The sequence below is a fragment of the Nerophis lumbriciformis genome, linkage group LG03 (genome assembly GCF_033978685.3).
Source record: "Nerophis lumbriciformis linkage group LG03, RoL_Nlum_v2.1, whole genome shotgun sequence".
NCBI lineage: Eukaryota > Metazoa > Chordata > Actinopteri > Syngnathiformes > Syngnathidae > Nerophis > Nerophis lumbriciformis.
In genome coordinates, this window is record NC_084550.2 from 39,520,258 (window position 1) to 39,533,349 (window position 13,092).

At 39.6% G+C, this 13,092-nt stretch overlaps 1 protein-coding gene across 6 annotated transcripts in view; it reads left to right on the forward strand.

Annotated features, from left to right (window-relative positions):
* ppp1r16b (protein phosphatase 1, regulatory subunit 16B) overlaps positions 1-13,092 on the forward strand; it is a 276,451-nt gene that overhangs the window by 209,917 nt on the left and 53,442 nt on the right. For all 6 annotated transcript variants that reach the window (XR_012050324.1, XR_012050325.1, XR_012050323.1 and 3 more), the window contains exons 4-5: positions 5,572-5,717; positions 5,780-5,883. Coding sequence is in view for 2 of the 6 variants with exons in the window: in XM_061937730.1 (XP_061793714.1) it covers positions 5,572-5,717; positions 5,780-5,883 (250 nt within the window). In the remaining 4 variants the exon portion in view is untranslated. The remainder of the gene's footprint in view (positions 1-5,571; positions 5,718-5,779; positions 5,884-13,092) is intronic.

A 13,092-nucleotide genomic window follows, 5' to 3' on the forward strand; every position in this document is an offset into this window, starting at 1 on the left:
CTTTCATCCCCGGAACATTAATCGACTTCGCCCATCCCTTACCCCACATACTGCTGCCATACTAGTCCATAGCCTGGTCACCTCTCGCCTGGACTGCTGCAACTCTCTCCTGTTTGGTCTCCCTCACAAGTCACTTCACAAACTTCAGCTTCTCCAGAACTCTGCAGCCCGGATAATCACCAGAACCCCTTCAATCCAGCACATCACCCCTGTTCTGCAGCAACTCCACTGACTACCCATCAAACATCGTATCCACTTTAAAATAATTATCCTCACTTTCAAAGCCATCCATAACCTCTCTCCGTTATATCTCTCTGACCTGATCCATGTCGCCACGCCCTCACGTTCCCTAAGATCCTCTTCATCCATCCATCTCACTGTCCCTTTATTTAAACTGTCCACCATGGGTGCCCGAGCTTTCAGCTGCTCTGCCCCAGATCTTTGGAACTCTTTACCACCAGACCTTTGTAACTTAGATTCAATATCCCTCTTCAAATCAAGACTCAAAACACACCTATTCCTGACTGCTTATTCATTGTAATCATCTTCTCTTCTCTAACTTTGTTGTTGTTGTTGTTGTTGTTTTTTAGCCAATTTGATTTTATTGTTTTGATTTTGTACGGTGTCCTTGAGTGCCCAGAAAGGCGCCTTATAAATACAATTTATTGTTATTATTATTGTTCAGATAAGTTAAATTTAAGAACTTGCACACAAAGCAACACCGAAAGTGACTATGACAAGCGCATTTTCCACGCATGCGTATTAGGTCACGTTGCGCCGGCTGACCTAGGGGGGAGGGGGTCTTAAACGGTGGCATTGTTGTGTGTGGACACGGATAAGGTTAGGTGGGATTTACCCTGGATGACCTTATCCGGCTTAGTGTAAACGAGGCCTGAGATGATGGTGGATTTCTTCTACGGGGCAAGCGAGGTGGCCACTTCGCTTCTGGCCTAGTAGCCTCTTAGTAAAGGTGAAGGAGTTGCCAATTATGACACATCGCTTCCGAACTCTTTCCTTTCCCTTCCTTTGGTGCCATTTGGCCCTGCTCAACGTGATGGGCTTCTTTCTTTTGACGTTAGCGAGTTCCGACAGAGCATGTCTCTCTTCTTCCTTGACTGCCTTGAACTGGCGTCTCAAGGATTTCAGTTCCTGCCTCAGCTGGCTTAGCCGGACTTCACGCCGATTAGAGCTTTGCCGCGTTTCATGGTGCTTGCTTCTGTTCCACTTCAGCTCCTATGACTATTATGAGGGAGCACACAGTTGGGAGTTTCTGGTTTGCATCACCTCTAAGAATGAGTTCCAGGGTTTTATCTACATCTTCATCCAGCTCGGTCCACTCCTTGCTGTTGGTGACAGGTTAACTTCACGCTGCGATTTTCCGATTTTCGGCCGAGTTGGGAGATTTGTGTTGCTTGGAGATTCTGGGTACTGTGGGGAGCCTCCAGACCTGGCTTCTCCTCCATCTGATCAGTTTCTGCAGCCAGTCCAACAAAGATTGTTGTAACGACTGCCGTTCCTAAGCATCCCTTCATTTGTTCCCTCTGTTGACCTTTCGAGTTTTTTCAGACCTTGCTACATATACAGACTGCGTTCATTATCCGTTGTCCATTTGCTTGGGTCATTAATTGGGTCAGTAATTTTGTCTGGTTGGGAGGCTCATCCCCCCTTACCCCCCTTGGGCATATATATATATATATATAGAGGTGTAACTACTATGATTGATCGATATATCGGTAGATCGATTTATATACCGAAACTGGGGGATGTGAGCCGAGGATGTCGTTGTGGCTTGTGGCTTTGAGACATTTGTGATTAAGGGCTATAAAAGTCAACTTTTTTAGTTTCAAGTTTAAGTTTTCAAGTTTAGTTTATTCACAATACCATATAACAATTACAATGGTAGTGAATATCATCATTTAAAGATGTTGGTACGTGAAAGGGTCCCCCAAATAAGCTAGAAGAAGCTTTTGACAGGGGGTCCAGAGGACAGTATATACATGGAATGATGAAACATTGTAGCAAGCACAACAACAACAAATCAAACAAAAAAAAAACAACGCTATATGATTAACACAAGATAATAGTACTAAAGCAAGCATACACATACATACATACATTCATTCAACCATGCAAAACCCAACATTAGTCTACCCCACATGAGGCATTAAATATAGGTGGTTAATAGGTAAGTTTTCAGTTTCTTTTTGAAGTTGGAGAATGGATACAGCATCTTGAGGCTCTCATTAAGCCGGTTCCAAATCTTTGGTCCCCTGCATACAACACTTCGAGCGGTACAATCCAGTAAACGATGTTTACCTGATATCAGATCTAAGTTACGAGTGTTGTGGGCATGCTGGGGATGGTAGATAGGAACCAAGCTACAGAGCCTAAGATTCAGCCTGTAAATGACTTGATAGGTTAAACAAGCATTTTGATAAATATTGAACTCTGTCAGTCTTAAGAGATGATAATTATGGAATAGATGTCGAGTGGGGGCATTCAACTTGGACCATGACAGGGCCCGTATGATTTTCTTTTGCATGGATTCTAATTTGTGAAGGTAGGTAGGGAAGGTGTTACACCAGAGGACATTACAGTAGTTTAGATGTGGTTCAAAGACAGTTTTATATAGGGTGAGTAGAGCATAAAGAGGAAGATAATGACAAAGGTGAAAGAACAGGCCAACATATTTGGATCATTTGTTTAACAGATGGCTAATGTGACATTTGAAATTGAGGTATTCGTCAATGATGACCCCCAGGAATTTTGTGGAGTACACTCTCTGTATTTCCTGCCCATTGATGTTGATATGGCAGTGCTCAGTATTTGTCCGTTTTTTTTTTAGAACGAAATAGAATCAAATTTGTTTTATTTACATTAAGTGAGAGCTTATTGCATTTGAACCAGGAATCCACTTTCACAAGCTCTGAATTGACAGTTACTTGTAGATCGTGTAGGCTCCTGTGTGAGGTAAACAAATTTGTATCGTCAGCAAAAATTCTTTTATGAAAAGTTTCGGAGGAGTTTACAAAATCATTTATGTATAGGATAAAAAGGAGAGGCCCCAAGATGGATTCCTGGGGAACCCCATAATTTATGGTCATACAGGGTGAATTGTGATCATTGACGCATACACATTGCTGCCTTCCGTATAGGTAAGAGCGGAACCAATCTAGAGGTACCCCTCTGACACCATAGTGATATAGCTTATACAATAAGATCTCAAAGTCTATTGTGTCAAAGGCCTTGGATAGATCCAAAAAAATGCCAATACCGCATTTTCCTTTTTCAATACACTCATTGACCTTTTCCAAGAGGTCGAGTATAGCCGTACAGGTGGTGCTTTTTTTACGAAAACCATATTGGGAGGGGACAAGGATATTTAGTTTTTCCAGAAAGCCATTCAGTCGGTAATAGACCACTTTCTCAAATATTTTTGAAAATGTTGGTAAAATTGAAATTGGCCTATAATTGTTCATATTATTTTTATCACCTGATTTAAAAATTGGGATTGATTGATTGATTGATTGATACATTTCAAGTATATTGATCTAAGTTTGGCAAGTTTGCCTTCCAAAAGATCAATCAATCAATCAATCAATGTTTATTTATATAGCCCTAAATCACGAGTGTCTCAAAGGGCTGCACAAGCCACAACGACATCCTCGGTACAGAGCCCACATAAGGGCAAGGAAAAACTCACCCCAGTGGGACGTCGATGTGAATGACTATGAGAAACCTTGGAGAGGACCGCATATGTCGGTAAACCCCCCCTCTAGGGGAGACCAAAAGCAATGGATGTCGAGTGGGTCTGACATAATATTGTGAAAGTCCAGTCCAGAGTGGATCCAACATATCAGCGAAAGTCCAGTCCATAGTGGATCCAACATAATAGTGAGAGTTCAGTCCATAGTGGGGCCAGCAGGAAACCATCCCGAGCAGAGACGGGTCAGCAGCGCAGAGATGTCCCCAACCGATGCACAGGCGAGCGGTCCACCCCGGGTCCCGACTCTGGACAGCCAGCACTTCATCCATGGCCACCGGACCTGTGTAACTCCCCCTCCACAAGGGAGAGGGGGCAGAGGAGAAAATAAAAGAAACGGCAAATCAACTGGTCTAAAAAAGGGGTCTATTTAAAGGCTAGAGTATACAAATGAGTTTTAAGATGGGACTTAATTGCTTCTACTGAGGTAGCATCTCTAACTGTTACCGGGAGGGTATTCCATAGTACTGGAGCCCGAATAGAAAGATAGCTACCAATTCAAGATACATTTAAAAGGGAATTGGTCGATTTTATCGGGACTAGAAAAAGGAAGTCAGTGAATTTAAGGAGGGCAGGACGTTGTGGGCTCTGTACCGAGGATGTCGTTGTAGCTTGTGCAGCCCTTTGAGACACTTGTGATTTAGGGCTATATAAATAAACATTGATTGATTGATTGATTGATAAACCTGAAAGGGGAACTTCACTTTAAAAAGCTAATGTTGGCATGATAACATGTTAACGATAGCATGCTAACAGTTAGCATGTGTCAAGAACCAAAATATATGACTAAGGTGCATACCTGTAAACTTGGTTAAAAAAGGCTAGTATAACTTGTGTCAATTACCGACATGTCGGACTCTGACGTGTATACTAGCAAACTTAGCTAAAAAAAAAATTAACAGTTAGCATGTGTAAAATACCAAAATATATAACTGCAAAGTTGTTTATATGAGACATTTTAACAAATGAACAGTATAACATTAAGTACGAAAATCAATGATTTGTACGTGCAACGAATTTACAGTCGTGGTCAAAAGTTTACATACACGTGTAAAGAACATAATGTCATGGCTGTCTTGAGTTTCCAATCATTTCTACAAGTCTTATTTTTTGTGATACAGTGATTGGAGCACATACTTGTTGGTCACAAAAAACATTCGGTTCTTTTATGAATTTATTATGGGTCTACTGAAAATGTGACCAAACCTGCTGGGTCAAAAGTATACATACAGCAATGTTAATATTTGCTTACATGTCCCTTCGCAAGTTTCACTGCCATAAGGCGCTTTAGGTAGCCATCCACAAGCTTCTGCTTGAATTTTTGACCAACTAAATTTGTTGGTTTTCTGACTTGGACTTGTTTCTTCAGCATTGTCCACATGTTTAAGTCAGGACTTTGGGAAGGCCATTCTAAAACCTTCATTCTAGCCTGATTTAGCCATTCCTTTACCACTTTTGACGTGTGTTTGGGGTCATTGTCCTGTTGGAACACCCAACTGCGCCTAAGACCCAACCTCCGGGCTGATAATTGTAGGTTGTCCTGAAGAATTTGGAGGTAATCCTCCTTTTTCAGTGTCCCATTTACTCTCTGTAAAGCACTAGTTCCATTGGCAGCAAAACAGGCCCAGAGCATAATACTACCACCACCATGCTTGACGGTAGGATTGTGTTCCTGGGATTAAAGGCCTCACCTTTTCTCCTCCAAACATATTGCTGGGTTTGATATATTTTCCAATCCTTTTCCTGCCAGTTCTTCTTGCTGAAGTAGATCGTAACTCTCTTCCGTCTGTCTCTCTCCACCCGCACAGTGCTGCATAGACAACTACGAGGAGATGGTGAAGATCCTGCTCAACCGAGGCGCAAACGTTAACGCTCAGGACAATGAGCTGTGGACGCCGCTGCACGCCGCCGCCACGTGTGGCCACGCGGGCCTCGTCAAGCTCCTCATCGCACAGTAAGATGACCTGGACACTGGAAACTGATCAACTCCTTCAAACGTTTGCTAACATTCCACAGCGGAGCAGATTTGCTGGCGGTCAACTCTGACGGCAACATGCCCTACGATATTTGTGAAGACGACCCTACACTGGATATCATCGAGACAGCCATGGCCAACCGAGGTATCGCGCTCTACCTTCCACATTTTTCACCCGATTCAAAACGTTCCAACTTCAAACTGTTCAGTTTATTCTGGAATCGCGGGCTTTCCCTTAACAAATTCCAAAAAATCCCAGATTTCCCAGAATTCCAGGTTTCCCGGGGCAATGTTCCCATTCAAAATTAATTGGCCATTTTTCAACCGATTCAAACCATTCCACCTTCAACACATTCCACCATCCTGGAAATTTAAACTGCCCATTTTTCCAAGTTCAAAACAATTCCAGGATTTACAAGAACTCCTGGTTTTCCAAAGCCCTATTTCCACCCTTTATTCTGGCGACTACTCCTTCCACAGTTTTCAACGCATTTCAACCGTTCCCCCGTCAAAACATTCCTCTTAATTAGGAAAAAAATGAAGTTGTTTTTTGAACTGGAAAAATTCACGGTTTTTCCGAAGTTCCAGGAATTCCGTAATACCATTTTTCAATTCAACATATTACTACTTCAACATTTCTCGACCGATATTGAAAAATTCCAACACCAACCATTTCAACTCATTCAGACCTTTCAAGTTTTTTACCATTTTCCAAAAAATACCCGCCTTTCCCGAAATTCCCAGATTTTTTGGAAATTCCCATTGAAATCAATGGGACATTCTCCAAAGTTCCACAACTCCCACATTTTTCATCTGATTCAAACTGTTCCAGCTTTAAAATATTCAGCCTGTTTGGGAATTGTGTGCTCTACTTCAACAATTATTTTAAAAAATCCAGAATTTCAGTTTAACTTCAGCATTGGAGCATTCCAACACCAACCATTTCAACTCATTAAATACCTACTCAGTGGCCTAGTGGTTAGAGTGTCCGCCCCGAGATCGGGAGGTTGTGAGTTCAAACCCCGGCCGAGTCATACCAAAGACTATAAAAATGGGACCCATTACCTCCCTGCTTGGCACTCAGCATCAAGGGTTGGAATTGGGGGGGTTAAATCACCAAAAATGATTCCCGGGCGCGGCCACCGCTGCTGCTCACTGCTCCCCTCACCTCCCAGGGGGTGATCAAGGGTGATGGGTCAAATGCAGAGAATAATTTCGCCACACCTAGTGTGTGTGTGACAATCATTGGTACTTTAATTTACATGCAATTTCTTCAGGAATTGCCTCTTCTAGTTCAATGTGTTTTCTTTATTTCTATGACTATTTACATTGTAGATTGTCACATCAAAACTATGAATGAACACATGTGGAGTGATGTACTCAACAAAAAAAGGTAAAATAACTGAAAACATGTTTTATATTCTAGTTTCTTCAAAATAGCCACCCTTTGCTCTGATTACTTTTTTTTTGTTCATCCGGGATGTCTCTGTACATTGCTGTATTTATATTTCCCTCAATCCATACTAGTCTGCCAGTTCCTGCTGCTGAAAAACATCTCCCCAGCATGAGGTGTGCTTCACTGTTGGGATGGTATTGTCCTCCAAACACGATGATGCCTGGCATTCTCACGCCAGGCATCAATGTCTGTGATCATGTTTTGTTTAAGTTATGTCCTGTTTGGTTTTTGGACTCTTTTTAGTTCCTGTTTGGTCACCATAGCAACCCATTAGTTCCACCTGTTTCACGTTTGCACTCACGCACTTGTTGCTAATCATGTTCACGACTATTTAAACCGATAGTTGCCAGGAAGTCAGCCTGGCGACATTAAATCTGATACCTCTGTTACATCTACTACCCATGCTACCTCATGTTTATCATAGTTCATGCTGTTCATTCTGGTCACAGTAAGTGTTATTTATTTCATGACCATAGTTTTTGCCTTTGTGCTAGTTTTTGTTTTCATAGCTAAGTTTGAGCGCGCCTTTTGTTTACACCTTTTTGTTAGTGTTAAAATAAATTATGTATTTACCTTCACGCCATGTCCACTCCAACTTTTCTTGCATCTCGGGAAAACAAACCCCCCACAGTCCACGTTATGACAGTTGTGTACAGGGGGGAGTAGACGGCACAGACAACAAGGGGCGTTGTTTGGATCTATGATTTATTATATATATATATATATATATATATATATATATATAACAAACAATAATAATAATAAAGAAGGGTATGGAGTGTGACAAAATCCAAGAGAGTGTATGGTGTGTGCGACTATGTGTATGAATTAACTGTTGAGTGTTACCGTAAATGTTGAGCGAGAGGCAAGTCCAAAAGAGGGCAGGGCAGGCTCATAGATCCGTGAAAAAAGCAGTAAGTTGGGGGCTACAGCGGGGCGTAGGAGGTCCGTGTCCAAGGGAAACAGAGGAACAAGGAATGACGAGACACACTGCTCGTCAACGCGGGAACGGGGGTCTGTAGATTGGAGCGGCAAGGAGGACACGAGACAATCAATAACACGGGGAAGAAAACACAGAGAGCAAGAGTGAGCATAGAGCATGACGTGGCTTACTGTACGCGAACAGATGGTTACGTTCTGGCTCAGAATGCAGGTCTGCACTGGCTTAAGAAGCCCAGGAAGCTAATCACTGACAGGTGCGCTGAGTGCAAATTGATTGCAGCTGCTTGCTGCTGCCGGAGTGACGCGAGCTGGAGATGGTGCACTCCACGAGGCTTATTGATGAGTGCGCATTGGCATGTGCCCGGGCCGTGACAGGCCACTGTGCTTATTATATATAAAATGAATAAATTACATTTTGGAATTAGCTTGTAACATAACAAAATGTGAGAAACATAAATTATTATTATTTGTCCTTTCAACACTTCATTCAAATCGTTCCAAAAAAAAATGTATGCCTAAAACCCAGATTTTTATGGAAAAAACACAAAATATGTTCCCCAAAACATTTAAATTAAATATTTAATGTAAAGTAATTGCAGCCTTAAATAGGTAAATCATTAGTAACAATATTGATTTTGATTCATTCTTTTCTTTTTTTTAACAGTGACAGTAAAAACAAATAAGAAAGGCCTCGGCGATCCAAAAGGATCCCATTAATAAAAGTGTTATTTGCCAATAAATATTGTTTTAACTTTGAACGCTTACATTTCTAGATCCACTTTGGATATGTTCTTCCATTCTATTTTATTATTATTATTATTATTATTATTATTATTATTATTATTATTATTATTATTTTAAATGACAGTTTTAAAGTAAAAATTTGTGTTGTTAGTGTCAATTTCGCAACATGCTGTTGTTACATTACACCTGCTCTTTATTTCCACTTTTGTTGTGATACAATTGTTGGTAACACTTTAGTATGGGGAACATATGCTAAGTAACAAAGTCTTAATTTAGAGTTATTTGGATTCTAGGGGAACATATAAGGGTTAGTGTTAGGGTTACTAATAAGCAATAATTCTGAGGTTATTGAGGGAAGACTCTTAGTTAATGGCTTACTGGTTGTATAATAAGGCCATGCAGGATAAGGCATTAATAAGTACTTACTAATGTGGTATAGCTCGGTTGGTAGAGGGGGCGTGCCAGCAACTTGAGGGTTCCAGGTTCGATCCCTGCTTCCGCCATCCTAGTCACTGCCGTTGTGTCCTTGGGCAAGACACTTTACCCACCTGCTCCCAGTGCCACCCACACGTGTTTAAATGTAACTTAGATATTGAGTTTCACTATGTAAAAGCGCTTTGAGTCACTAGAGAAAAGCGCTATATAAATACAATTCACTTCACTTCACTTAATAATGACTAATTAAGAGCCAATATGTTCTTAATTTGCATGTTAATAAGCAACTAATTAATGGTGAATATGTGTTCCCCGTAATAAAGTGTTACTATAAGGCAAAATAAGTACTTAATGACTAACTAAGAGCCAATATGTTCTTAATTTGCGTGTGAATAAGCTACTAATTAATGGGGAATATGTTCCCCATACTAAAGTGTTACTATAAGGCAAAATAAGTACTTAATAATGACTAATTAAGAGCCAATATGTTCTTAATTTGCATGTTAATAAGCAACTAATTAATGGTGCATATGTTCCCCATACTAAAGTGTTACTATAAGACATTAATACGTACTTAATAATGACTAATTAAGAGCCAATATGTTCTTAATTTGCATGTTTATAAGCAACTAATTAACGGTGAATATGTGTTCCCCATACTAAAGTGTTACTATAAGGCATTAATGAGTACTTAATAATGACTAATTAAGAGCCAATATGTTACTAATTTGCATGTTAATAAGCAACCAATTAATGGTGAATATGTTCCCCATACTAGAGTGTTACTATAAGGCATTAATAAGTACTTAATAATGACTAATTAAGACCCAATATGTTCTTAATTTGCATGTTAATAAGCAACTAGTTAATGGTGAATATGTTCCCCATACTAAAGTGTTACTATAAGGCAGGGGTCCCCAAACTTTTTGACTCGTGGGCCACATTGGGTTAAAAAAAATTTGGCCGGGGGCCGGGCTGTGTGTGTATATATATATATGTATATGTATATGTATATATATATATATATATATATATATATATATATATATATATATATATATATATATACACACACAGTATATACACAGTATATATATATATATATATATATATATATATATATATATATATATATATATATATATATACACAGTATATTTATTTATATATATATATATATATATATATATATATATATGTATATATGTGTATATATATATATATATATATATATATATATATATATATATATATATATATATACACACACAGTATATACACAGTATATATATATATATATATATATATATATATACACAGTATATATATATATATATATATATATATATATATATATATATATATATATATATATATATATATATATATATACACATATTAACAGTATGTATATATATATATATATATATATATATATATATATATATATATATATATATATATATATATATATTGTCTTTTTAATCTGTTTTGACATTTAACATTGTCACGTTATCGATGGAGAAATTCATTTTTAGACAATATGATTTGCCTGAGCGGCCAGGAAACACCGAGAGTAACAAGCGGTAGAAAATGGATTAGAAAGGAAATATTTAAAAAATAATAATAAAAAAATAAATAACTTTTTTTTTAACTTGGGACTTCCCGTGGGCCGGATTTTGGATGCTGGGGGGCCAAATGCGGCCCATGGGCCGTAGTTTGGGGACCCCTGCTATAAGGCATTAATAAGTACTTAATAATGACTAATTAAGACCCAATATGTTCTTAACTTGCATGTTAATAAGCAACTAATTAATGGTGAATATGTTCCCCATACTAAAGTTACCAAATTTTTAAAACGAGCCATTACAAAATAAGCCGCCCGGCCGCACTTAGGACACCCCCCTGATGGAGACGTGTGTTTTAGTGATTTAAAATCATGTTACGTGTTAAAATTAAACTGACTGATTCAACTCCACTTCATTTTAATTAGGGACATTGATGTGAGACGCGAGTATTTTGGGTTAGGAGCTTCGTCACTGTGAAAACGTCATTAAGTTGAAACGGCATTAAAACGTGGTGTGTCTTGTTGTTATTTCACGGTCAGAAGACAGGTTTAGGAGCAAAGCAGTGTGGCAGACTGGAAGACAGTCTCTAGTACGAGTGCCAACAGAGGTGCTATAAAAGCTCCTCTAATAAACATCGCCGAGGCTGCTTTTTTTGTGTCAAGTCAAATCATCAGGTGAACAATAAAAGGCTTGCATGGAAGCTCACATTCAGCTACTTCGGTACTCTGGAATTTAGTTGGCTTTTTTTTTTTTTTTTTTTTTTAGGTTGGAGAATGCGGATAGCGCTACAGTAGGTGAGAAGAATACAAATAAGAGGATCAAAAGGAGCGCGGCACCACTAATTGCTTTGGTTAATGTTGCCAGAACTGGAAGACCTCCAGAGACGACATAGCCATGAGCAGACAGGCTCTCTTCTGTCTTACTCCCACACACTTGATGTGAGGCATCCACTCGTCTCGCTGGTCTTCCTTCAAATGAGCTCGACACAAATGCATGCTAAAATAAAGAAGCCTCCATCACGCCATCCGCAAATAAGTGACGGTGTATTTATTAAGTTGATGCCTCTTCAAGAGGAACTGCACTTTTTTTTGGAATGTTGTCCTATCACTCACAATCCCTATGGAATGTAACATGTTTAAATTGTTTTGATGCATTCTAACTCGTAAATAAATGATAGCAAAAGTCAGCTAACAATAGAGCCAATGGGATTTGCTCTAGTCTGAACTATAAAGCGCTCTACAAAACCTCCATCAGGGTTTTATATACATGCGGTTAAAGGCCTACTGAAACCCACTACTACCGACCACGCAGTCTGATAGTTTATACATCAATGATGAAATCTTAACATTGCAACACATGCCAATACGGCTTACTAAAGTGCAATTTAAAATTTTGCGCAAAATATCCTGCTGAAAATGTCTCGGTATGATGACGTCAGCGCGTGACGTCACGGATTGTAGAGGACATTTTGGGACAGCATGGTGGCCAGCTATTAAGTCGTCTGTTTTCATCGCAAAATTCCACAATATTCTGGACATCTGCGTTGGTGAATCTTTTGCAATTTGTTCAATGAACAATGGAGACAGCAAAGAAGAAAGCTGTAGGTGGGAAGCGGTGTATTGCAGGCGGCTGCAGCAACACAAACACAGCCGGTGTTTCATTGTTTACATTCCCGAAAGATGACAGTCAAGCTTTACCATTGGCCTGTGGAGAACTGGGACAACAGAGACTCTTACCAGGAGGACTTTGAGTTGGATGCGCAGACGCGGTACCGTGAGTACGCATGCAGCTGCGGCTTCCAAACATTTGATCGCTTGCCCGTACGTGCGTGCCGCTATGGGGAAATATATGTGCTGTACGGACTTTGGGGAGGTGAATGGTACTTTGGGCTGTGGGATTGAGTGTGTTGTGCAGGTGTTTGAGTTGTATTGGCGGGTTGTATGGACGGGAAGGGGGAGGTGTTTGTTATGCGGGATTAATTTGTGGCATATTAAATATAAGCCTGGTTGTGTTGTGGCTAATAGAGTATATATATGTCTTGTGTTTATTTACTGTTTTAGTCATTCCCAGCTGAATATCAGGTCCCACCCGCCTCTCACAGCATCTTCCCTATCTGAATCGCTCCCACTGCCCTCTAGTCCTTCACTCTCACTTTCCTCATCCACGAATCTTTCATCCTTGCTCAAATTAATGGGGAAATCGTCGCTTT